At 47.3% G+C, this 25,789-nt stretch overlaps 5 protein-coding genes across 5 annotated transcripts; 3 read left to right on the top strand and 2 right to left on the bottom strand.

Annotated features, from left to right (window-relative positions):
• Positions 1-606: 606 nt before the first annotated feature.
• Positions 607-1,963, top strand: C8Q69DRAFT_524455 (hypothetical protein; the record flags this gene model as incomplete). Its single annotated transcript, XM_028633587.1, has 1 exon — positions 607-1,963. One exon carries the CDS (start codon positions 607-609, stop codon positions 1,870-1,872), a length of 1,266 nt encoding a protein of 421 aa, XP_028489497.1. The 3' UTR covers positions 1,873-1,963.
• A 3,451-nt stretch (positions 1,964-5,414) lies between these two features.
• On the top strand, positions 5,415-6,921 carry C8Q69DRAFT_452664 (putative mitochondrial dicarboxylate carrier protein). The gene is made up of 2 exons (XM_028629580.1): positions 5,415-6,437; positions 6,505-6,921. The coding sequence occupies exons 1-2, from the start codon at positions 5,494-5,496 to the stop codon at positions 6,551-6,553; spliced, it is 993 nt and encodes a 330-aa protein (XP_028489496.1). The 5' UTR covers positions 5,415-5,493; the 3' UTR covers positions 6,554-6,921.
• A 1,450-nt stretch (positions 6,922-8,371) lies between these two features.
• Positions 8,372-10,785, bottom strand: C8Q69DRAFT_395068 (phosphoenolpyruvate carboxykinase AcuF; the record flags this gene model as incomplete). Its single annotated transcript, XM_028627677.1, has 4 exons — positions 8,372-9,718; positions 10,101-10,301; positions 10,368-10,443; positions 10,592-10,785. The coding sequence occupies 4 exons, from the start codon at positions 10,783-10,785 to the stop codon at positions 8,372-8,374; spliced, it is 1,818 nt and encodes a 605-aa protein (XP_028489495.1).
• Positions 10,786-14,069: 3,284 nt separating this feature from the next.
• Positions 14,070-14,515, bottom strand: C8Q69DRAFT_38403 (hypothetical protein). Its single transcript, XM_028627618.1, has one exon. The coding sequence runs from the start codon at positions 14,430-14,432 to the stop codon at positions 14,187-14,189; it is 246 nt and encodes an 81-aa protein (XP_028489494.1). The 5' UTR covers positions 14,433-14,515; the 3' UTR covers positions 14,070-14,186.
• Positions 14,516-16,793: 2,278 nt separating this feature from the next.
• C8Q69DRAFT_38325 (putative plasma membrane antiporter) lies at positions 16,794-19,271 on the top strand. The gene is made up of 9 exons (XM_028627615.1): positions 16,794-17,001; positions 17,056-17,124; positions 17,178-17,284; positions 17,351-17,524; positions 17,580-17,992; positions 18,043-18,091; positions 18,141-18,507; positions 18,553-18,654; positions 18,721-19,271. Exons 1-9 carry the CDS (start codon positions 16,947-16,949, stop codon positions 19,113-19,115), a joined length of 1,731 nt encoding a protein of 576 aa, XP_028489493.1. The 5' UTR covers positions 16,794-16,946; the 3' UTR covers positions 19,116-19,271.
• Positions 19,272-25,789: the final 6,518 nt, after the last annotated feature.

Below are 25,789 nucleotides of genomic sequence, written 5' to 3'. Positions count from 1 at the left end.
GCCACACAGCATTTAGAAACAGGAACCAAAATAGCTTTCGCAGACCAGTGTCCAGCGTAGACATATGCAAATTACCTGAGAGCTTGTCAAGCCATCAAGCGTGTAAGCCTGATAGGTGACTGGACGATGAAGGTGGCAGTGGGAGAGGTACCCCTGACTGCTTAGCAAACTATTCCTGGCCTTGTCATATATCAGCACAGGGTAATTTAAAATGAATGTGCTTCTATCAGAATATGTTTGATTATTTGCTCCCATTCACTGGAATTCTTTATTGGAGCGAAGCTCGCTGAGCTTGAATTTCTTGCAGCAACTAGCCCAGCCCATCTATATCTGCGGGTAGGGCTGCAAAGGATGTGGGAGAAACCCGACAAGAGGGAGGTCTGTATGTAGGCAGGTTCCGACATTCTTTGATTGATGGTGGAGATGTCTTTGTTAAAAGAATAATATCTCCTGCTATGCCCGTTGGTTCTTATATATCGTACTTAATCTTCCCGTCTTAAGCTTTTCGTTGATCTAACATCTTGAGATTCCCTGACCTCTTAGGAGTTAGATCTTTTCCTTGAAATTTCCAGATATCATCATAGAGAGATAGGCACTTTCCGCAAAATGTCTCTTCTACAGTTCTTACTCATGGTTGTCGCACTCCTTTTTGCTGTTATCATTCTTCGGCTGCTTCCAGCCACGCAGAGATCACTGGCGGCAGGAACCGAGTCTGCTATTGATAAGATCAACAAGTGCGTCAATACAATCACCGCTAAAGTTGGGCCTGACGGACGAGCAAATCAGCTATCCCAATTTGAATCACGAGCGATATCAAGTAGCGGAATTGCGAGCGGATTCGGAGTCAGCAACCCGTTCACCACTACAGATGAGGCGCAGGCCAGGAAATTTGTCAATCAGGCGCGGAGATCCATGAATACGGCGAAGTTGGAAGAACTGAGTGAAATGGCAAGGAAAGATATACAGTCTTTCCTTGCGAATGATCCCGAGAACGGGGTGTCCCTTGCATCTTTAGTGCAAATCGTGACACTCAGCATGGCCCTTCGAGTCTTTATCAAGGATGGCATAGCGTCCACAAACCTTGATCAAAGCCGTCTTCTGATAATAAGCAACTTCATCAACAAGATCTGGATTGACTCAAAGTTCCCCGAGCGCAGAATTGTCTATCGGGAATATCATGAATTGCATGATGCACTGCGCGCGATTTGTCCTCAATATGATCCCTTGGATCCACGAGAGAATCCATTGAACTGGCTTCTGCCGTCTTTCGAGAGTTTATGGCGAATTGCTCTTAGGACATTTCTTGAGGTCAAGTTCTCCACGGGACGCATGCATCCTGAATGGAGCAGGGCGTTGATCAAGTTTGCTCGCAATCCAACGAAGGAACAGTTTGAAGGATTCTTCGAATCACAGTCTGTCCATCAAGGACAAACCAGAATTTCTGTCCAGGAAATCGTCAATGAAGCATTGAGACTGTACCCTCCTACGCGACATATCTATCGTGCATTCCAATTTGACCCGGGGGATAGACAGAACGAGATAGCAGATATCGAGAGCCTGCATATCGATCCGGACATATGGGGTGTTGACGCTTTGAAATTTGACCCAGAACGGTGGAACAAGCTTTCTGATCTTCAAAGGAAGGCGTTCATGCCTTTTGGAGGCGAGCCATTCCGATGTCCAGCCAAACTGGCATTCGGGCCTAGAGCGATTGCCCTGGTTGCGGGCGTTGTGCTCGCCGCTTTTGAGGGGGGTGACTGGCATATGGAGTGTGATGATTCACAGGTTATGGAAGATCTGAATAGGGGTACTCGTCTGAGTTTGAGCAGGGATGGGTATACGAACGTTGTCCTGCGGCGGTGCAGTGAATGAGGCGAGACACCTGTTGATCTATTCTACCTTATGTGCATTGAATGTGTTAGATTCTCTATCCAGTTTCTGTGGTCATCGCATAGTCGAGTCGGTGGTAGTTATTCTCAATAGAACTGATCAATGGAACGATTGGCTCCAAGGTACATTCAAGGCATACGTGTGTTTCAGTCGATACAGCAATAACTAAGATGACGCATGCTTAGAATCCAACTCACTATGGATGCAAAGGTATTACAAAATAGAAGTTATTTATCATATATCAGCAACGCTATCATTTTTCTTCTTATCAATGTAAACACTAGATAAACAATATGCTGTAACTATATAAGTTGCGAAGTCACTGTTACATTCTTCAAATTCCTGCATACTGTCTATTAGTTATTATTATTATAGACCTCTGTCGTTACTCTGTAGGCCACTCCATATACGGCAATAGACCAGACAAGCATCACGGGAACAGAATAGATCATGGGCACGGATACTCTAGATAGTAACCAATACCCAACGTTTCATTCAGCCGCAACTCAGGTATAATCTTCCGCTCTTCTTCTAGAACAATCATCCGTCAAAACGTTGATCTAATTCCCACATCTCCGTTCTTCCAGCGCTTATCCTCGGCGTACCATAGATTCTAAGTAGATAAGTAACTAGTTAGCGGAAGTCCTTTCTTCCGTAGAAGAATAAGTTAGGTTAGTACGGAGGACAGATCTCCGGAAGAAGTAGTTAGTACTCCGTAGTGGGGTCAACAAAGTAGTTTATCTATATGATTAAATTAGTGAATGGATCATGCAGATGGTATTATTAACTAAAGATAGTAAGTTGGAAGAAGAGTCAAAAGGTCCGTGCAAAGCATTATTAGACAGTTTTTAGTCTTAATGGAGCTCAAAATATGAAAGATTCCACGCGCCATCAAGCCGGATTAAGGTAGATGTGCCGTGGATAACTAACTGTATTTTCCGTTTTGTATTCCTATTATTGTTTTGATAGATGTATGTACATAGATGAGACCGTTTGTTGAGATCCGCTCGAAGCTCGGGAGCGCATCCCGCTCGATCTATGAAGAGTAAGTTGACCAATTCTGGTTCCTGCTGTCAAGTGGACGGTTAAGTCAAATCAAACCAGGTCCTTTACTTCTTGCTTTATTTTATTCCGCTGGAAACGTAAGCTGCCAGAGACAACTATACTATGCATATAACATACTGTATGTAACCAACAATAAACCTGGCAAACTGCTGTTTTCCTTGGCTGCTTAAACAGTGACGACTCTGGCGGATCGGCGGAAGAATGATGATGATGATGATGTTAAGCGGATGTTCGCTTTTCCCTGTTCTCATTGCTAACTACCTACCTAACAAGCGCGGTCCAGATCTTCCACTCTATCTAGCTTAGATCTTGGTTTCTGACGAACAGAGACGGCCCCATTGCTCTGTTGACGATTATAGTACTGTAGTAAAGAAGCTAAGTCACATAACTACTACTGGAGTCTGGAATCTGGACTTCTAGGCATCAGCATTGACCTCTACCTACGTAATCAACTACCAGGTATAACTAGTTAACGGTAGCAGCAAGCCGTCTGACTCTCTTGATACCTCGGACCCAGCTCGGATGGAAGGATGGGCGAAATCATTCCAACGTGTTTACCGATCCCGCCAGCGACAAAGTTCCTCGGATATGAGAGTTTGGCTCTCGATTGTGAGATGAAATGCTCGTATTTTGGATCAAATAAATCCTCTTCATCTGCTTGATTTGCGTAAGTACTACTAGATACTAGATAAGTTAGGAGGAGAACCGAAAGTTGCCATTTCGGGCAATCGGCCGGGGAGAACCGGAGAGATGGAAGGCGGATGAGTCAGCAACCCCGGATGGGTCCGGGTGGAGTTGGATTGCCCGATGCGGAAAGGCTGGCGCTGTCACTGATTATTATGATGTATTGATATTATTATTATTCTGGGAGAGAAGATCGAGTAGGATATTATTATACTACAGTAACTAGTTATAGCATAATACAATCTGCAGTGATACTCTGCATACCTTGACAGGAGACCAGCAGGATATATTATTAAATTAAGAGTCCACTCAGCACTGGGGTTCACCATCATCGCATACCCCGCATTTCAAGCAGCAGTAACGGTATGGTATGGCAGCGAGATAGCGAAAGCTGTCTGGATGCTCACCAACCGATTCTCCTCACTGATCAGCCAGCCAGCCGATGCTCGCCAGCTGGTTTGATGGTCGATGGTCGATGGTCCCATGAACAGTGTCGTCAGTTCTGGGCTCGTGCAACTTGCAAACTAGACTAGTTATCCATATTATTATCTACCATACTCTAAGTATCTAGACTAGAACGATAGACTCATCTCCACCCACGGCCGATCCACTCGACCGCTGATTGCTTGTCCAACCAGTCATGATTGCGATGATTCAATCTCACACAGACCAGGGTTGCAATAATGCTGTTTCCGTCGTCGCAATGCATTCATTCATTCTTCCCCGGCTAACTACTGCTGTGAGGAGCGGATTAACCGGGTCACTCGAGTCGCTGGGGAAAGGCGGTGGTGGCATATCGGCTCATCGCAACGCCGTCCCAGTAACGCAGTAGTACGTCCATGATGATTGCCAGCGTCTGGGACATTCCCACCACGGCAGAACGGTTCGATCCCAGTTGACTATCTAGTCGTAGCTAGCAGATGCCAGAGACAGTATCCGTATTCCCGTGGGGTGCAGACCGGCAAGCTCAGTACCTGGACAACACCTCCTCCTCCTCGTCCGCCGCCGTCATGTCCATCTGGATCGTCATAGTTCCCCTTGTTCCGCGTCTGGGCACAGGCGAGACACCAGTAGAAAGCCAATTCCCCGGATCCTCATCCTTCGTCCGGGCCCCGCCGGTTATTCCCCTCCCAGGAGTAAGTAAGTAATACATAGTTAGACAAGCTGCTGGCTCGAATACATCTACCCCGTCTTCTCCCTCGGTCATTGCACCAGAACATCGCTACACAAGACACATCATCTTGCTTCCCCGCATCCCCTCGTGTTTCCCAGTTGGTCAAATTTAGACAGTTCTCTCTCTGCCAGCAGCCAGGTAGCTTGCCCCGTGTGGCCTGATCTTATTCCATCTCATATTATACCCTTCCGTCCAACCTCGTGACCGGCATCTTCCCCTCCCCAGATCTCCTCATTTCCCCAACATCGACAAGAATACCCAGTTACACCGGAGAGTATAGTTTCAGGCCTCCCCTCATCGGTTGGGCTCCGTTCGTCCTCTGCAGCTTCCCCTCCGCACAGCATTCAGCGGTCACCGTCTCGTCGAGATCTTTGATTCACACGTATATCTATATATATTATATATAGATCATCTATCGCTGCCACGTAGTGATTGGCTGTGACAGACCGAGAGAAAGAAGAACCAGTACTGGCGAAATTCACGTTTAAGGCGCTCATCCTTGTTTATCACCCGGTAAGATATCTGCACGAGAATCTCCCGTCTGCCCACGGAATCATGCTGCGATTACCTTCGATGAGCCATGGCTGATATTCCGCTGCAGATATATATATATATATATATATATATAAAAGCCAATTGAGCTAGACATCCCTCGCGGATACTTGATTCTATATTCGACCATGGCATCCAGCTCGGTCAAGGAAGCCGCCGCAAGTGCGGCCAACTCGGCACAGGAGAAGATTGAGAACCCCTCGAAAACAACTTCTTCCTTCCTCCACCACCCATACACCCGAGCAGTGCTCCCTTTCGTCAATGGCGGTCTCGCCGGTATGAGCGCCACGGCTGTAGTCCAGCCCATTGACATGATCAAGGTCCGCCTGCAGCTGGCCGGAGAAGGTGTGCGAGAGGGTCCCCGTCCGACAGCCTTTAGCGTCACCAAGGACATCATCAGGTCCGGAAAGGTCCTTGATCTCTACACTGGATTGTCCGCAGGTCTGCTTCGACAGGCTGTCTATACCACCGCCCGACTGGGAATCTTCGACACATTCATCACCACTCTGAACAAGAACGCCGAGTCCAAAGGACAGAAAATCTCATTCAGAGAGCGTGCAGGGGCAGGTTTGGCGGCCGGTGGATTCGCTGCCATGATTGGAAACCCTGCGGATCTGGCGCTCATCCGTATGCAGTCGGATGGTTTGAAGCCGCCCGAGGCGCGTGCCAACTATCGCTCTGTCATTGACGCCCTGGTCCGGATCACCAAGACCGAAGGAATCGGCGCTCTCTGGGCAGGAGCACTCCCAACAGTCGTTCGCGCGATGGCGCTCAACTTCGGACAGCTGACCTTCTTCGCTGAGTCCAAGTCCCAGCTGAAGGCTCACACCAACCTGTCGCAGCGCAACCAGACCTTTGCCGCGTCCGCCATTGCCGGATTCTTCGCCAGTTTCCTCTCTCTTCCCTTCGACTTCATCAAGACCCGCCTCCAGAAGCAGCAGAAGGACCCCAAGACTGGCCAGCTGCCCTACCGGGGAGTGCTTGACTGCGCTCGCAAGGTGGTGCGCGATGAGGGTTGGTTGAGATTCTATCGCGGTTTCGGCACTTACTATGTGCGGATCGCGCCCCATGCGTTAGTGTCTCCCCCCCACCCAGTCCCCTCTTTTGACAGCCGCGCTAACATGAACGTTTATGTATAGAATGGTCACTCTCATCGTCGCCGATTACCTGAACTTCATCACCAAATAGATGGCTTCTAAAGCCATCTGTTGGGTTGTTTGTGCACATTACCATACATATCAGAGACACACTGCCGTTTTGCGCACAGCGAACTCGACGACGTCCTCGGATGATACGATCATGATTACCTTACCTACTTAACACACGCTTTGCGTTCTGAAAAGTTGTCGTCGTCGCATAACTTTTCATACATCTCGACACATAATGCGGGTTCCATGTATCGCCTCTCAATCCATTGAGTTGGGATTCAGCTTCAGACTAGTTAGGGCTCCTCGACGCAGCATCGAAACCGCATCGCAGCTAGCTATGAAGTGGAAGCACAGATGGGGCTAGAGGATAGATTTCCTCCGGAGGGCTTATTTATACGCTTTTTTTTTTGGATCTGATTAAATCTCTGCTTTATCTATATAATATTCCCCTTGTTCCATTCTGCGAGATAAGTTTTACCTGCTTGATCCTATCTATACAGATGAATATTCTGTAAATAAATGAATAAATCAATACCACTCTGATGACAGGGTGTGAAAATCATCCTGGTATCCAGTTCCTCTTTTTTTTTTGCCTGTGCTCGAATGAATATCTTCGACAATCAATATCATTCTCTTCTCTCTGATGATTGATTATAATTCGAAAAGGAGGGCTGTGCCTAAACCATTCGTGATAATGCATGGTATTTTATTATCCCGGCTGTGACTGAAAGTCAATAGACCAAACAAACACAGAAACTTAGAAAAGAAAAATGCATATTATTCCTTCCCAACAATCAACTCAATCCTGATCTAATCACTAGGAAAAAAAAAAAAAAAAAAAGCTACAATAAAAACCAGAACTAGAATATATATATGTCAAAACTAGTTATCAATCAAAAACATAAGTAATCATCATCTACTCGGAAAAAAAGAAAAGAAAAGAAAAGAAATAAAATTATTTATTCCTTCTTCGACCCTACCAACTTCCTTCGCCATATCTATATAACCTAACTAGTAGCCACTTGTCGATTCCAGCGAGGCCAATTATCTCGCTGCCAAGTAAGTATGTGCGTGCGCGTGCGCGTGCTCCGAGACAGGTCGCAGACATCTCAGCTAGTTAGTTAGCTTTACATATACATAACTGAGATGAAGAAGCGATGATCACTTTTCCATGTATGTATGTATGTATGTACATAACGTCCTGGAGACGATTCTGTCATGAATAAGGCTTCGTCAAATGGCTTCGTCCGGGGTTATTTATCTCAGTCAATAGGATGGACTACCACGTCTACGCGGGTATATCTGATCCAGTCAGGCTGACGCTGACGTGATTTCTTTATTTTGGAGCTTTTCCGTTTATTCTAGCTGGCTGTTTCTGAGTTGCTGCGGAGGGACAAGGGGATGAAATGGTATTTAATTCAATACAAGTCTACTTAATCAAGTGGATAAATAGTCTTATGGAAACTTACATCATGTTGACGACTACAGTATTGGAAGAGAATAAGTGCTTATTCAATGTATTGATTATACTAAATAGATCGGCTTTTTATTTCTCACATCTGGGAGCGCCAGGGCATCCGTTCAGACACGGCCGACATCGCTTTCGAGTCTTCCCAGAGATCATCAGATCTTCATTATATAGGGAAACAAGCACATCAACCAAAAACATTGAAAGACTCAGGCCATCATATCGCGAGAGTCGCGGACATCAGGGGTAGTAATGCTAGGAAATTGAAACGACACACGCACGATGCAATGCAAAAAACACAATCTAGACCAAAAAAAAAAGACCCATATCCCGACATCCCCAGTAGCCGCTGGAGGGACGTCATCGCAAACCCGAAAGAGTTTCTGGCATTTACTGCTTCAGGACAGGAGCAGCGGCAAGCACCTCCTTGGTGGCCTCGCTCTCGTACTTCTTGAAGTTCTCGTTGAACAGCTTGCCCAGCTTGTTGACCTCGTCCTCGAAGCTGGTGGTGGCGACCCAGCTCCTCTTGGGGTTGAGCAGCTCGCTGGGAACACCGGGGCAGCTCTTGGGGACGTGCAGGTTGAAGACCTCGTAGGTTTCGTACTCAACATTGGCGAGCTCACCGCTGTGAATGGCATCGAGGATGGCACGAGTGTACTTCAGTGGGCAACGCTTACCGCCAGTGGTGGCGCCAGCGCCAACCCAGCCGGTGTTGAGCAGCCAGGCGTTAGCCTTGTGTTCGGAGATCTTGTCGGCCAGCATGCGGGCGTAGCGCATGGGGTGCAGAGCCAGGAAGGGCTGAGCGAAGCAAGACGAGAAGGTAGCCTGGGGCTCCGTGACACCATCCTCAGTACCAGCCATCTTGGAGGTGTATCCGGAGATGAAGTGGAACATGGTCTGCTCAGTGGTGAGCTTGGAGATCGGGGGCAGGACACCACGGGCGTCGCAGGTAAGCAAGATGATGTTGGAGGGGTGCTTCTGGCTGACGCAGGGGATGAGGGCGTTGTGGATGTACTCAATGGGGTAGGCGCAGCGGGTGTTCTCGGTGAGGGTGGCATCGTCGTAGTCGACAACACGGGTGGTAGGGTCGAAGACAACGTTCTCCAGGACGGATCCGAAGCGGATGGCGTTGAAAATGTCGGGCTCCTTCTCAGCGGACAGACCAATGCACTTGGCGTAGCAGCCACCCTCGATGTTGAAGACACCCTTGTCGGTCCAGCAGTGCTCGTCATCACCGATCAGAGCACGCTTGGGGTCGGCAGACAGCGTGGTCTTACCAGTTCCGGACAGACCGAAGAAGACGGTGACGTCGCCATCGGGGCCCTGGTTGGCGGAGGAGTGCAGGGTCAGGACGTTGTGCTTGACGGGCATCTCGTAGAAGAGGACGGTGAAGACACCCTTCTTCATTTCACCGGCATACTCGGTACCCAGGATGACCATCTCCTTCTCGGCAAAGTTGATAGCAACGGAGGTGGCCGAGGTCATACCCTCGGTGAAGCGGTTAGCCGGGAAGGAACCGGCGTTGTAGATGACATAGTCAGGGTGGAAGTGCTCGAGCTCCTCCTTGGTAGGACGGATGAGCATGTTGCGCATGAACAGGGCATGGTAGGCACGGGCGCAGACAACGCGGACGTTGATACGGTATCTCTCATCCCAGCCAGCAAAGCCGTCAATAACGTAGATACGGTTCCGGGTGTTGAGGTAGTCGACTGCACGCTCGCGGTTGATGCGCCAGACCTGGAAGAGACATTAGCAACCGATGATATCACACCACGTGACCCGGTGCGGGAATGCGGGGAACCGGAAGGATGGCCGAGGCAAAGGGGCCGAGGGGTTGCACAGCGGAAATCAGGGCCAAGAAACAAATGGAAATGTCTCCCAAATACGAAAAAGGGTATTTGCAGAGCAGAATCATTTGAGGCAATCCTGCCCATTCCTCGCAGCGTTTCTGTGACAGAAAGCTTGACGAAGCTTGTCATCTGCAAGGGGAGGGGAGCTATGGTGGAGCCGCTGCAAGGGAAATGCCGATGCCGATAGTAGAATCGATCACCGTCATCACCAGGGAACAACAGGTGGAACATGCATAACAATGGCTGTAGTAGTAAATAGGGATACATACGTCAGGGCTCATGGGCTTGTTGACAGGACCCCACCAGACATCCTTCTCTGAAGAGGGCTCCCGGACGATACGCTTGTCGGAGGGCGAACGGCCAGTTTTGGCACCAGAGTATGCGGTCAGAGCACCGCTGGATGTGATGGCACTACCGGTCTCGTAGACAAGGGCATCCTCGTAGAGGGCGGCGACGGAGGGGTTGGCAATCTGTCGAGTGGGTTAGCCAACAGTGAATATGTATCAAAAGTCAGACAGGTTTTGCAGGGTGCTTACAATAGCGACACGGTCATAGTCAATGTGCGCGGTCTCGTGGAGTTCCTCCTCGAGTTCAGTGTGACCCTTGCCCGGCCTGGATAAGAGAGATGGAGTTAGCATCACAACATGGTTCCGAACAATATAAGTCCAAATGATGATAGACGATGTTGTGGTCCATGAGTATGGTATAGAACGACATCGATATCTATCAGGCAATGCAATGGACAAGAGGGACGACTCACTGGACACCACCAGGGTGGAGGGCAGTACGATTGACAGATGAGGCGACCATTTTGAGTGAAGATGAATGATAATTATTGTTTCGATGTCTCGCGACTTGCTGGCGGACAAAATCAGAGTGCTGAGGACCTGGAGAGGCCGGGCGGACCTGGGGTATATGACTGCCAGCAGCAGGGACAGCAGCGGCCGGATTCATGGTCGATGATGATAGCAGAGACGCTTGTTTGGGCTGACAATCCTACGTCTTTCTCCACACTCGGACGGGAGATATCGGGCGGTTCTGGAGACGAGGCACTTGCGGCTGTCCGAGATGTCCCGATCAGCAGTTGTTCCACGAAGTGAAGCCGGAACCACGCGGCGATAGCAAGAAACTGTGCTAAGAAAGGGGCTCGATGGCGACTAGTTCCTGTCGATACTCCGTAGTGGAGTACGAACTGGATCGATATGCTCCAGATGATAGATAGTCTAGGTCCCGGTCGGAATTATTATTGTTAGGAGAGATCCTACTTACCGGATGTTGTTGCAGGTGTTGCAGATATTGCAGATATTGCAGCAAAAAAGCTGTCGAGGCAAGCTGGTTGTTACAGATGACAGAATAATAGAATAGGATCCGTTGCATGCGGAAGAGCAGTGTAGAATTATTACAGAAGCCTCTGGGTTGCTTGCTTTTATGTTGCAGAGACACAATCATAATACCTCCCACCTGCACCCGGACAGAGTCTTCTTGCTGGCCAGCAGGAAGGACATCCTGACGAACGTGGATGCGGAGACGGCGCGATGATCTCACTCGCTGCCAATGACCGCATCATCTCTACTCTTTGACTTTCGACACAACCAAAAACACCCCGCGATGCATCCTTTTACTACGACGGCTTTGGCATTCGACTGACTAGCTTCTGGTCTGACCTCATAGTTCTATATTCCATCCTTTCGTTTTTACAATTATTATTATTATTTTTCTTTTCTTCTTTTTTTGCCGGAAACTATTCTGTTCGACCCCGCTGTTCTTCGCAGCAGTTCTGCCCCTCTACTAGACACGAGACCTATCCTCGAATGCGGCCGCCAACCAGGATCAAGAGCTATTTACGTGTTACCCGCCACACCAGGACGCATCCGCTAGTCTAGCACGGCGTGGGAGAAAACTCGGGGCAAACAGGCTGGGAATAGCGTCAACTCCCTTGATCCGCCACTAAGTGCTCGCATGCGGAGAACCGCCGTTAGTCATAACCATAGCGTCCGGCTGCGGATCTTTCCCCAGAACCCAAGAATCCAGAAAAAACTTCAGCCAGTCTTTGTCAGGCCTTTTGTCCGCCGGATACCGTCGCCACTGTCCCTGGCCCGGCAACCCCAGAAAATCCACCCAAGAGACCAGAATCGATGACGCGAGTCGAGCACTGTGACTTTGGGTCCTTCGTTTTCGAGACTTGGACATCCAGACATCTCCAGCCAGAATTACCATATGGTATACCGACGAGGGGGTTGATCCAAGCAGCCAGATCCGTGACCCACCGTCGGTTGTCCTTTTCGCCCTTCCACGGGAAATCCTCAATATCGAACGACCCAACCTGTCACGGGGCCAGAGAGAGCTAGAGTAATGCTGCACGATCTAGATGCCCGAAAACAATAAAAATAATAATAATAATAATAATAGATGTCTCAGCTCTGCGACGCAAAACGGTTGCAAACTATTACGTAGAATATGGCCGCGAGCTCCACTGACTGCCGCTAAGGGGCATACAGCGTCGAGAGATAATCGCCCTTTGTCCATTCTTACGCGTGGCCAGAACGGGCCGATAGTAGTAGTACGCCGTACATGCATCACCCGGCCATGTCGAGAGTAAATGGGTCGCTAGCCGTTCGAAGATCGATCGAATACGGCTTCCATTCGACCCTAACCGGTAGAGAGGTATACTATCTAGCGAATGGACGGTCTAGACGATGGAATCATATTTACAAAGCAACCAGACCAATCATCCGCGGGATTTTCTAGCCGGAAGAATCGCTGCGGCGCCCGGGTTTCTCCTATCTATCGCAAGTGATTCTATCTTGCCTATCAATATGGGCTCTACAAGGCTGCTGCAGACACAAGCATATCTGTCTGCGCTATCAGCCGAACCTTCGGTTCCAGCGTCGGTTTGCCTTGTCCCTTCGTTGCCGATGCAGTTTGACATCCCGGCCATCTGCGACATTTTTTTTACCCAGACTATAGAGAGCAGTCCCGACATTACCCATCGGGCTCGAATCGTGAGCCCAAATAGCGCAATAACAATAGTCCCCCGGCACCAACTATTAGCAGAGTCATTTCCCCCCTTTCCTGTTTGTTCCGGGCTCGGCTTTCATTGCGAAGAAAGCATCTTTGTACCCACATTACTGTTTCATGGCCGTCTTCACTCTTCCTACATTCCCCGAAGCCGTGGGGGGGGGCTGTGGAATCCTAGAAGAGATTTATTTCTTTTTTCTTTTTTAACGCGCAGGACGTGAATCGCTGACCACTCATACCATCGGTTTCTCTAGGTTAATCTCTCTTCCCTGGCTACGTCATGGCGCTGCTTTGTTCAGGATTACTGATAGTCTATGGTATACCCGACTCGGCCCGACGGATGACTTCCCGGTGGTATATCCGACAGGGGAATTCATTATTCTCCTGAAGAGCGCACAGCTAAATAATAATAGAATAGGAGTCCCGTCTGACTAGCCTTGACTTCGCCATGGGGTATTTATTTCACGGAGATTTTCTGTCTGTCGTCGTCGTCGTGATGTCTGGTCTCCAAAAGGAGCTCTTATCCCGCCAGCCCCTCCATCCATAAAATTCTGTCGGGAAAACCCCTCTCCACGGACAGCCAAGCTACTTACTCCCCCGCCTCTACGGAGTAGGCGCTCGCGGGGTACAGATCGATCGCGACGGGACGGAGACAAGGCTAGACCAAGAACAATAGAAGACGCTAGATCCGTATCTTGCCGACAGAACGGCGGGAAATGACACCTCCGCGCTTTCGAGGTACACTTTTATGACTCGAGCCTCAGCCTGTCATACCCTTGAAATCTCTGAGATATCAAAGGGCCAGACTGATCTCAGGGTTCTTGCATCTCTCACTAACTCATTATTATCTGGCTCTCGGTTTGTCAAAACAGCTTCTAGCATGCTATTAAATAATCCCCTGTGGGCTAAATTTCTTTAGAGATGAATATATCTCTTTGATAAACATGAAGAATAGCAGTTCGTGTCTGGAGTCGTTTTTGAGATAATTCTGCACTACGAGCATTGAGTATAGACCAGGAAGGCCAAGCAGAAAAAAAAAATATTTTAAACTATCAAAGATCCTCCCGAACCCAGCAGAATATAAACCCCATGCTCTTATCATCCGAGATAAAACCACAATTCATCACAGCTCTCTTTTCCCTCAATCATCTCTGACTTCGCATTCCGCATAATTCTTCTGCTCCACCCCCATATGATAGCCAGGCAAATCGATCAGCTCCCTCAAACCGAACCAAGACATCTTCTCCCGTAGAGGCCTCTTCGATCCGACTCCGTTGCTTCGGGTCTGAGGGTCCAGGCATGATTTAGGGTATAGGAGGAATCTTGGAGGAATGAATCTATAGACTCGTTTTGTGGTTTTCGTTTTCTAGAAGAAAAAGGGATATAAAGTGGCAACAAAATTCACACGTTGAAGCAATTGTGAGTCTCAGGGTTTTATAGTGGGGTCGAGAACTCAGATTGTCATATACGGTGAGAAAAGAGACGTCTTGATGTTGTTCAAGATGAAAGCGGGGCGGGGCCCAGGAACAGTGAGTGCGATGCAGCATCGAGAAGTATGTACATATATGTACTATACACTGCATTCTCCGACATTACGCTCTAGATTCATCTAAGTACGTTGCGCGAAGTGGTCTTGGGGTTTTTAAAAAATTCTGCATAAGGCGGGATCCCTCTGAATAATATATGGATTATAATTTTTTTTTTATTGGATAAATGGATACCTTTAAGCCGGATAATCCTCTCGTCAACTATTGGTGGGGAAATGGAGAAGTGCGCTTTACAGATATTTAAGTTAGATTGCGGTAGCATCGTTATGTGCTGAGGATGACAATCTCATCGGAGCACGTCTACTATTTGGAGAAATCCTGAAGCGCGATGGATATATATGGTTATTTGGTGCTGTACTATGTATAATACATCGACACGTAATATATGGACATGTATATATATATATATATTCTAGAAGTTGCTGACTTGAATAAGTGATAACTATGCTCTACGGGAATTAATTCTTGATATTCAGACTAATACTCCCTGCAGACTACGAAGAATACGAATTAAGGACTGTTCAACGAGAATGTGACTTCTTCTGTCCGTTTCTTGACGTATGATGTGTCGAGAGATATGTCCGCCGGATCTATTGAATGTGTTAGTGTATGTTACGCGGAGTATACCGCCTGACAAGAGGGAGCTTTTTCCCCGATCATGGAAAAGGATGTATTTAAGGAAGATCAGGAGTTTGTTTTAAAGATTATGAGGCTTGAGAACGACTGCGAAGGAATTATTGAAGGGTGCGTGGTTTTGTAATGCTGGGGATTTAGATATTTGGGGCTGGGGTTAATTTTGTTTGTTGTGTGAGTGCAATATAACGAATGGATATCTGTATTATCTGTTATCATGGAGTCTATGCTAAGGATGGTATAGTGTTCTGGCCCTACGTAAGACAGGTATGCACAGTCTATATTTATTGGTGGGAGGGGCCTCCTTGCGTATTAGGGAACTGCGTAGACGAAAGTGCTGGAATCTATGGATGCAAGCAAGTCGCTAGCCCCTTCCAGGACTCTTCACAGCCTCCTCCGTACTCCGTAGATATACCATACTCTAGTGTCTTTTCCGAGACCTCCTACCTCACTACATCGTTATACGCCATGGGTGTTGCTTTCAGACAATTTAAAAGAACTCCAGTAACGGTGAAACCTGGCAATGCGGCCGTGTCGCTTACGTGGGGCGAAGTAGAAGAGGGCACGAGGTAAGGACTAGTTACTCCATACATGATCTCCTGAATTTCTACTCGATAGCACAGAATACACCAGAATGAACACTGAGTATCGGCGACACGCCTGTTGGGCGGCGATAAAGAGGGATAGATGGTCCACCGTGATAGGTCCATCGCGATACATGATCTTCGTCGTGGCGTCGATACCCCTGCAGATCTCCCGTCGGCAGCTGAGACTTGCTATAGTTAACTATCCCAAACTCGCTACAGCTGTGTTGCTGCTTTCCAATTTTCTTTCTCAGATTGTCCTGTGAGATATCGGTTGGATGGCAAACTGTGTCTGCTCACTCAAGGTTGCTTCCACGGAAGCGCGTCGCGATGGCCCGCCATGTCCCGCTGTTGGCATCTGGGTAGTCTGCATTACGCGAGGAACGTCCAGGTGGCCAGATGTTGATGGTATATACTGTACTCCGTACTTTCGTACTATAGAGCCTAGTTGGATAGCGCAAGCGCCATGATCCGTTAGCCCGGGACTCCGTCGACGCACGTTAGCCATTGTGATTACAGATTCTTGAACAACCAAATTACCTGGAGTGGCTGGTGCCAGACGTTGTTGATGCTGATGTCAATGTCAGTCTAAATATTCGCCGTTCCAGAACTCAATCTCATCTCTTCTTGGCCAGACATCAAGCTTTCTCTTGGCAGATCTGCGGCCTGTGACGATGGCACGATCCACCTGTTCACGAAGATCATACAAGTGGGACCCGAAGGATCGGGTCCCTGTTACAGAGCTATTGAATGGTAGCTCCCGATAGGCAAACCTATTCTGGTAGTTGCTTTTAGAGGTCCTGGTCTGAGCAGCGAACTATATTATTGGCGGCGTTTGGGATGCCAAAGCCGCCGTTGCTATTATTGCTACATGCTATTGCTCCATACTTCATCGTGTTATACTGATGTGGATTGGCATATAGGGATGATAGCTGTCTGCAAGGCACAGGAAGACCCACTGTGTGGTCTTGTCTATCAGCGCATCTTGAGAGACACTCGCCTATCATGTAGCCCTCTCCTGGTCTGACATTCCATTCATATCATTCACATGCCCCTACGGGCCAGTGTATCTGGTGGAAGCTGGAGCTGAAGCTGACGTTCTCTTATGCTGTGTACTTCGATCTCAAGGCAGATCATCCGCTAATCGCTGTGAAAATCATTGTCCGGTATCTGTGTCTGAAAGCTAGCTTGAATCTCTAGTTTCCAGCGCAGTAGATATTGTGGAAGTTACCTCTGATGGGGTGCCAGAAATACACTATAGCTGTCTTTCTACGCATCGTGCCGCTTCCTGCAGCAGCGTCACTCACTTTCTCTTAGTCGATCTTGATACACAATGCTCAGACCGATTCTGGACGTTAGTAATCTAAATGTCGTCCTCTCGGTCGCAGGTTCGCAGAACCCGAAAGTTCGAGTACTCTCTTCTGAAGCTAATTGTCAAGCAGGTGCCTTTTCACTGATCTTCGGGTTTCTGTCGCTGAAATTAAAACAGAAATGGTATATTGGAGAAGCATGTTCGTGGCCCATGGACTACCATTCTATTAAGGCGGTCGCTGATAACCCCCAGTACCGGCTTTCGTCTTGGGTATCCTTTTGGGACCAGTGGGTGCAAAGTTCCTTATTGCAGATCAATGGGGAAATGGAGAAGCAGGCCAGAGCAGCGAAATAACACTTGTAAGTTGACCTCCGGAGAAACCCCCTTTTATATAGTTGTGACATGTGCATGGCTAACAGGCATAGGGCGTTGCCCGTGTTGTTATTGGAATCCAAATGGTCAAGGCCGGTTATGAGCTGCCCAAACAATATCTGAGAGAGCGATTCGTGGAGATGACTATCTATTTACTGGCTGTTATGACACTCATGTGGCTCTTTACATCTGCTTGCATCATGCTTTTTATACCAAAAATCTCATTCGTAAGTTGAACATATCGTATCTCCTGTTGATACTATTCTTGCTTACATTCGATAGCTGTCTTCGTTGATCATCGCATCCTGCGTGACTCCCACCGACCCCATTCTGTCCCAGGCGATCGCAAAAGGTCCATTTGCTGACAACTACGTTCATCGCCACGTCCGAGAATTCATCTCTTCCGAAGCAGGAGGCAATGATGGCTTTGGCTTTCCCTTCCTGCTTCTTGCCGTTTCTCTCCTGCGCTACGCAGAAGCACCAGCCAACACCATCTCCCTCGAGGACTTTGATCTTGCAAGAGGTATACCCGATGCGCTAGGCTCCTCAGACGTAGGTCGATTTGGCGGGGGTACTGGGGAAGCTTTGAAACACTGGGCTGTAGAAGGGGTCATTTACATGGTCATGATGGGCTTCAGCTACGGTGCGCTTGTTGGGTACGGATCCAGGAAGATCCTGAATCTTTCCCTCAGAAAGTAAGTCAACTCTGTAAAGTCCCTTCACAATAGTATACTAACTTTCACAGGAAATGGATCTGCAATGAGTGTTACCTGATTTTCCCTGTGGGGATGGCGGTAAGTAGGCCGGCTCTCTGTTGAATTCATCTGCTAAACATGCATATAGTTGTTTATCATTGGGACCTGCGGCTGCGTTGGATCAGATGAGACGCTTGCCTGCTTCATTGCAGGAAACGCTCTCAACTGGGACGGCCAGTATCTTCATGAGACGGAAGCGCGACACGATTCATTTAACCCAGCAATTGAAACTCTCCTGAACTTCGGCGCCTTCATGTATCTCGGTACTGTCATGCCATGGGATACATTCCAGATGCCCGAAGCCACGGGAATCACAGTGGCCCGACTATTTGGGCTCGGCCTGTTTGTTCTAGTTTTTCGTCGTATTCCTGCCATTCTTATGACGTATAGATTCATGTCTAAAGTTTGCAATAACTGGAGAGAAGCCATGTTTCTGGGATACTTCGGACCGATAGGTAAGTCTTCCCTGAGCTTGCCTGAGATATGCTAATAATCTCTAGGCCTTGGGGCTATCTCGTATGCGGAGTACACCAGCGGACTCTTTCCGGAGCCAGGTGAAAGTGACAGAGAGATCAATAATCTAACTTCAGCTATTGTTCCCGGTAAGAACCTAGTGTCTCACCACGTTTTCGTCAGTATATCCATCTAACATGCATGACACATCCCAGTCGTCTATTGGCTCGTCTTTTTCTCCATTATAGTCCATGGCCTGTCTGTCCCCATCCTCAGCTTCATATACAGAGTGCTCCATGTCAAGCCTATCAGCGACATCCCGGTGGAGATAGTTATCCTGTCTGAAAACGAGCCATTGCCAAACAACAGTGAGCTCAAGCCAGAGCAGCACTCTGCGATCGTCCACAACCGGTTTTCACGCATGGAGACTGGGGCCATGGAATACCGAAACCAGCGACATACGCTGCACCCAGACGATGCGAATGGCATTCGCGGTGATGAGGGCTGGCCGCTGCCAGAACAGGAGAGCTTCCGAAGGGACTCGGACTCAGACTCGGACTCGATGCGAAAACATGATGTTGTTGAAACTGAGATAAAGAATATTGTGTGAGGCAGGAATAGGCGTTCTTTCTTGATTTTAGGTATTGGTCTGGCGTCATCATTGGGTTTAGACGGTTTGATTTATTCCAGTGAGCAGGACTCCCAGGAAATCGGTCTACGGACGGGGAAACAGGCAGATACTACAATATGGCGTTACAGTGGCGATGGACGAAGATCATGAACTAAATATAGACCCATATGATATGAATCAAAACATAATGTCTAATTCATGACTGAGACGACGACCGCCTTGGCACAGAGACCATCTATTGATGCGATCCGTTCAGTAAAAGATCCGGACGCGAAGCCCCGCATGATTTCTTCATTGCAATACTAGCCACCCAACTCCTCGTCCCATGGTATTCATTCTTCGTAGCGTCCGTTTAGACAGGGCAGGTCTATCAGAAAAGACATCAGCGTCTCGTTCAAAGCGTACATGAAAACGCAAAATCTTGATTCGACAGACACTACCTACCTTGCCGCAGGAGTTGCAAGTCTTGGTCTCGCCCTGGATGCCAGCACCGCAGGAAGGACAAGAGTTGTGGCCAGCCATTTTGGATGATTCGTTTAGAAGGTTGGGTGAGAGATCCTATTATACCATATCAGTACCAACCTTCCCTAAGCGGGGGTAAGTATACAACCGGCATCCCGACATACCTGGAAAATAGTTGTTCGAGCTATAACTCTTCTTTCTCAAAATTCAGTAGTAAAAAGAGAGAAAAAGAAGAAATGAGAAAAAGAGGAACCCAGCAGAAATAAATAAGAAGAAAAAGACCAGCTGATAAGCCTCGATTATTGAACTTGGTGCGATAGGCCATCATTACCCCGCTCTAAGCGGTATGTATCACCTGCCCCGCCAACCAACGCATCCGAGTCGACGCGGTTTCAGCGCTGGCACGATCCACGCGGTTTAAAGATAGGTGGACAGCGTGTGCGATGTGGGTTTGGTGGTGTTTTAACTTGCTTTTCGATGTGAAGTGATAGGTGTTTTGTCCTACGGGAGATGCGCTTTGGGGGATGTTGTTTGGATCGGAGCTTTTCTGATACTGATTATCTGCAGATGAGTTGGGTCGTCCGTACAAGCAATGTTGAGGACCGTATGAATCAACTATCAAGAGTGATAAGGACTCGTGGCTGGGCCCGTGAGGTCCCGATTCTTGTCAGATTGTCAGCATGATCGACGTGGACGTAACTGGATATTCTGCATTCAACAACGGTAAGGGCTTGGTCAAAGGCACGTTTAATTCCATATTACGTTCAGATCTAGCGGGAGAAATCTGCTTGAATTGCAAAGGTTCTTTCACTCTTCTGGTCCCCCTACAGCCATTGGTATACCAGCAGTGCAGTCTCCACGTCATTCATCGAAGGACGACTCTGTATGAATTGCGCCTTGTCGGGAAAGAGCGCAGTCAAGAACCAGTCGGTGTGAATGGATTCTCTTGACTATATATATATATATATATATATATGGGATGAGGGGTCAAGTTCGAGTTTTTCTGTTTCCCATTTCTTTCCATCCTCAGCGCCCATTGTATTGGGCCGGGGTTTCTGTCTATACTGTAGTTCTGACAAATAACTATATAGACAGTAGATTGCATTCTCTTTGAGAAGCAGCAATAGTATATCTGTTCATACTTTGCAGCAGTATACACTTCATGGCTCTGTATACTATTGATATTTCATAAGCAACGATAACTGAATTCGCTTTTCATTCAAGTTTTTCAATAAATTCGACCAGACAACCCTCCTGGGCATTATCAAAGATGACCGTAAGTACAGAATATCAGCACCGTCTCAGTCTAATACATATTGATTCAATCTGTTACAGTATCTTGCCAGGCCAGTCATTCGACACTATCTCGATCAAGTCAACCTGACTACTCGGGAGGATTCTGCAGATCAGCTATTTGCCGGTCCTAGTCAATGCCAACGCCTTTGTGTTTTTCTTTTCGCTGGAAATAGGTCTCAACGCATAAGATGGGTCGCTACTCTATTATAGAGAAATTTGTTCCAGAGAAAAAAAAAGGTTCAGTATTTTGAACGCAATCGAGGATTTTAAAGGACTTATGCCGTTCTTGATTAAATCTTCTAACGATCGTCTATGGAACACGTTCACCTTACCCCCTGACTTCAACCCATTCACGGTCTATGATAACGATCCCCGAGGCATTCCTAACCAGACGACCTATTGACAAGTACGTCTGGAACGACCCAGACCTGATGGGTGGTGCCGTTGGGCATCACATTGCATTGATCTGGCGAGAATCGCTCATCTGTCGGTGCTTATCTTCACGAATCCCATTTGACAATGGGACTACTACCTGAGATACCATCCCACCTGCCCACACCTCCTGTTTGGAAGGCAATACATGTGCCATTTTAGTGGCTGTTGGCACAGGAATACCACATTTTATTTGTATATCCACGATATTCTTTCTCAAACTCCAATAACCTCATTCAGAGATCCTCACGTGAGCGAGAGATGCAACTGCGGCGGATTGCCACTCATCCAGATCATAATCAAGGACGAAGTGGGCATGGGTGGATGACAAGGCGGCTCAAACATTGCTACAGAGTCATCGTGGTATCCCGATACTACTCTACTTGTGGGTATAGTGCCATGGTTTGGGAGGGCTGGATTTTTATATAAGTGGCTCGAAGCAGAAACTATAATGTCCTAGAAGATAATGGCTCGAAAGATCTGGAGGAAAGGTTCGATTGTCATTCTTCTGGATATCAATGTCCATGTTCTCTCTACCGCTACTTCTAAGCTTGAATATTCAGTATTCCCCGTGCTTCCGTTGCTCACTTTCATACGATGTTCTTTTTATCCCTGTTATTGTCTATTGAAATTCTAGGTTGAACCTATTTCGAACACCAAAGGAAGCAGGTCCCGGAAATTCTTTCTCAAAGATACATGGCATGCGATTGAACATCAAGTTCCACTTCTGGTATCCTGTACCAAACCATGCAATTCGTGTGCTCAACCCTATCTTGGGAGCGGCGTCCCCTCATGTGGAGATACAGCAATAAGCGACCGCCCAAAGTATCTATACTCTACTATGGGAGGTTCAAATCGCATTTGAAAACAAGTCGTGGATAAACCATGATAGTTCTAAATGTACGTGCAGCATATGCTACTATTCAAGAACCCTGATTCTGATTTCATATATGTTTGGATTAGTTGCTAACTTGAGATTCATACATCGGTCTAGATAGTCAATGTCTAAAGAAACCACCTTTGATTTGCTGCATGGAGCTGTACCGCCGGGCCTTTAATGTCCCATTTGGCGTTCTGAACCGTCGAATCAAGCATCGAGACCTCAGCCTGGCTGCCTAAATGCCACTCAGCACAAGGCCGGGGAAGAATTTGATAAGTCGGCGTTAATGGCATTCCGTGCCGTTGATATTCCATGGGGCGTGGACGTCAGCATCAGCACTCTTTGAGTCGAGACAATTGAAAGCAAAGACGAACCTGAGCTGAGGGAAGAAGCAAAAATGAATATCGAGCCCGCAATGATGACTGCAACATTCGAGATCAGACCTCGTCAAACAAAAAGCACTCTCTGAGTCCGACAAGACAAGTAAATGTTCATCTTAATCATAAAGATCCACTGGGTATTTTAAAGGCCTAACGGGTTTTGATGTTTATGTGAGGATACTGAGGGTCTTATATTCCTCTTCAAAGACCCTGCCCCTACTGCAATTACACCGGTCCGGTCGATAAACGGACTGCTGCTGATGCTGCTCTGGACGCGGATTCTACTCCATCTCCCGGTTTTCGCTTCTGTGGGCTACACAGCTCTGATTCCTCTACTATGGCTGATGCCCGCCGTCGACAGGTGGTATCTCGACTCCATCCTCCACAATCGCACCCTTACCCTATACGTCCGTGGATAGTATATTAACATCTATTTCTATATACTGTGGAGAGGCTTTAGCCGGAAAGCCGTATCATGCGCGCATTATCCAAACAGAGAAATCTTGGGAAGATTCAACGACTTCCAGAACTATCTCAACCTCCTCGTACATCAGCTGTCGATAAATGACAATTCGATCAGAGTATATTCAGGAGAGACGTTGCGAACCTACTATGCTGCTTCTCGAGAGGGTAATACTGTATTATACTATCACCTGCTTGGGTGGATGTCGCATTCAGACCCATTCGTGAGCCCAAGCTTTTGGGTACGTGATATACTGCGCTAATCCCAAGGACTGCTTCAGTTCTCCAATAATGAGGGTGACGTTCTGGAGGGGGTCCACGGAGGTGAAGTGGAGGAAGAATAAGGGTTCAATATGTAGGGGAAGCTGTACGGGAATTACCCCTTACAGTTGTAATAACCTGCACCCAGCTGAAGTCTCCGGCTACAATACGCTCTCTCAAAAATCGCTTGAAAATATACAAACAAGCTCATCGAAAAGATCAAACCTCGGAGAATGAATGGCCCGAAATCATTTGCTTCTCAGATTTCAGCAAACAGCTAGCGACAAAAGAAGCGCTGGCGAAAGAAGAACTTGTCATGATTGATGAGAGCTACGCCCCCCCAGCTTTCAGAACGGAGCTCGGGACAAACGAGTATCTACTGTTTCGACTATAAAGCAGCAAATCGAAATCGAAGAGACTAGAGGGGGAGCAGCTCGTTTGAGATCTTGATCCTGGTCCTAATACTACTACATCCTACAGTAATGGTTTCACAAGTACGCAGCCATCAAAAAAGGTTCTGGAAATAACGACAATGGCTGAATTCATGAACGATGCATACTCCATCATCAACACTGTTATACCAATGAAAATGATTCGTTCAAAGTATCTCCAACTTATTCTAATTATCCAATAAAGACACGGACAAAAGCCATTGAAAATTAAACATTCCTTCGTGATTTTGACATTTCCAAACATAACTCAAGCTGGCAACTTCTCGATTCCTACTACCCCTTTGCCCAGGTACTTCTTATCAGGATAGTCACATAGAAGGCACCATGAGAGGGCACACATGGCTTTTGTTCACCTGATAATCTCCAAACTATCAAGCATGGGTGATGCTAATCTGGCTTAGACTGGACTGGATCAGCCGATATTAAAGACACCTTCACGAACCAAGAAAGCTGACTGGGAGGTTGCTCCTCGAAAACTCCCTCCTGGTAGGTCAGATAAGTTCATTAACATATCTCCCTGTCCGTGGACTGTTGTCTATTCAGTACGCCGGCAGTTGCCGCAGGAAAATGGAGATATCTCGCCGTCTCGACGGGACTCGACTCGGTGCGGCGGCCTTTACAACGAAGACGTTGAGAAGTACCCACGCTAGGAGTCACAATTCATGGTATATGAAAATTCTCTCTCTGCGTCAGTTACCCATTCTGTGCCGTCTGTTTTCCGACGTGTTGCTCATGATCAAATTGCCACTACACAAGACCGTCGAGAGATCTGGGATGAAATTATCGACATGCTTGGTACAGTACAGTAGATAGACGTAGTAGTTAATCTGTGCTTCGCCCAAAGCTGGAGCGCATAGTTATCATATCTCCGTTGTCATCGTGTAGTATAGTATAACTAAGTTACTACCGATCCAGACAACAAGGGACTTTGGAAACAGACCTGGAAACTACCTACTCAAGAACGCGCATCCAGGTGGGTAACCTGGCAACGAAATCCCACCCGCTTTCCGTGAGGTTAAATTAAAGATGGTCTTCAAGTCAATTCGCTTCGAGCCACACCTAGGTATCCTCGAGGGGATGGATATACCATACAGATCTCCACTCCACATTGTGCGATGCAATCAGACCCTGCATCCGAGCCATCCTCGTTCCTGCATCCGAGTGTCGCCGCTGATTCGATGAAGATATAATATAAGGATGAATCTGTTCCACAATGACGCAGGTCTACTCAACTATGTTCACTATGGATCATGGGAAGGGATACAAGCGTCCAGCATGGGAAAAAAAATCGCTATGTGGTTCTCTTTTTCTGCGTTCTTAGAAGATATGATATACCCAGTCTGAAACAATACATCCGCATAACTTCCACGATTCTGAAAAACCAAAGCTTAGGTTCCTTATCCCTTCATCCATATTATGCTTTATCGAGTAGGGGAAAGGACCCTGCATCGAGTCCTTACATCTACGGACCGGCTTTTCCCAAGGTTCGTTATCGAAAGTGGATATTCGGAGTGTCGCCCACAACTGCGTCATGAGTATTAATCAGAAGGGCAGCGCAGTCAGTCCGAGTGATATTATTTAACTATTATCTTCACTGGACCAAGAATCTATCCATACGGATAGAGTAAAAAGCCACCTTGATATTCAAGTATCTGATCTAAAGCTCTGTACATTTTTCTTTGCCCTTTCTACAATATTCTATCATTTAATATAATAGAACGAAATGTATCTATCTATCTATCTATCTAGTTCGTCCACGCAATGAATTACGTAACCAGATCCGATATTTTAGCGAACGAAGCGACAGTCTGAATTCGGTATGACTTTCAGCTACTGTACTTATTTTGTACCACAGAAAAGCGAAAAAAAAGTAACGACCGAAAACCATAATTTAAGATTTACTTTCAATTTCGATCTCTCCCATTCCCCCCTAATTGACATTATTATTACCATGTAATTAACCATGTATGTACGTACTGTACAAAATATATTTCTCTAAAGTTCACGGACGGTAATAATAATAATACG

The sequence above is a fragment of the Paecilomyces variotii genome, assembly GCF_004022145.1.
Source record: "Paecilomyces variotii strain CBS 101075 chromosome Unknown C8Q69scaffold_1, whole genome shotgun sequence".
Classification (NCBI taxonomy): domain Eukaryota; kingdom Fungi; phylum Ascomycota; class Eurotiomycetes; order Eurotiales; family Thermoascaceae; genus Paecilomyces; species Paecilomyces variotii.
This window is presented reverse-complemented; position numbering and strand designations above follow the sequence as displayed.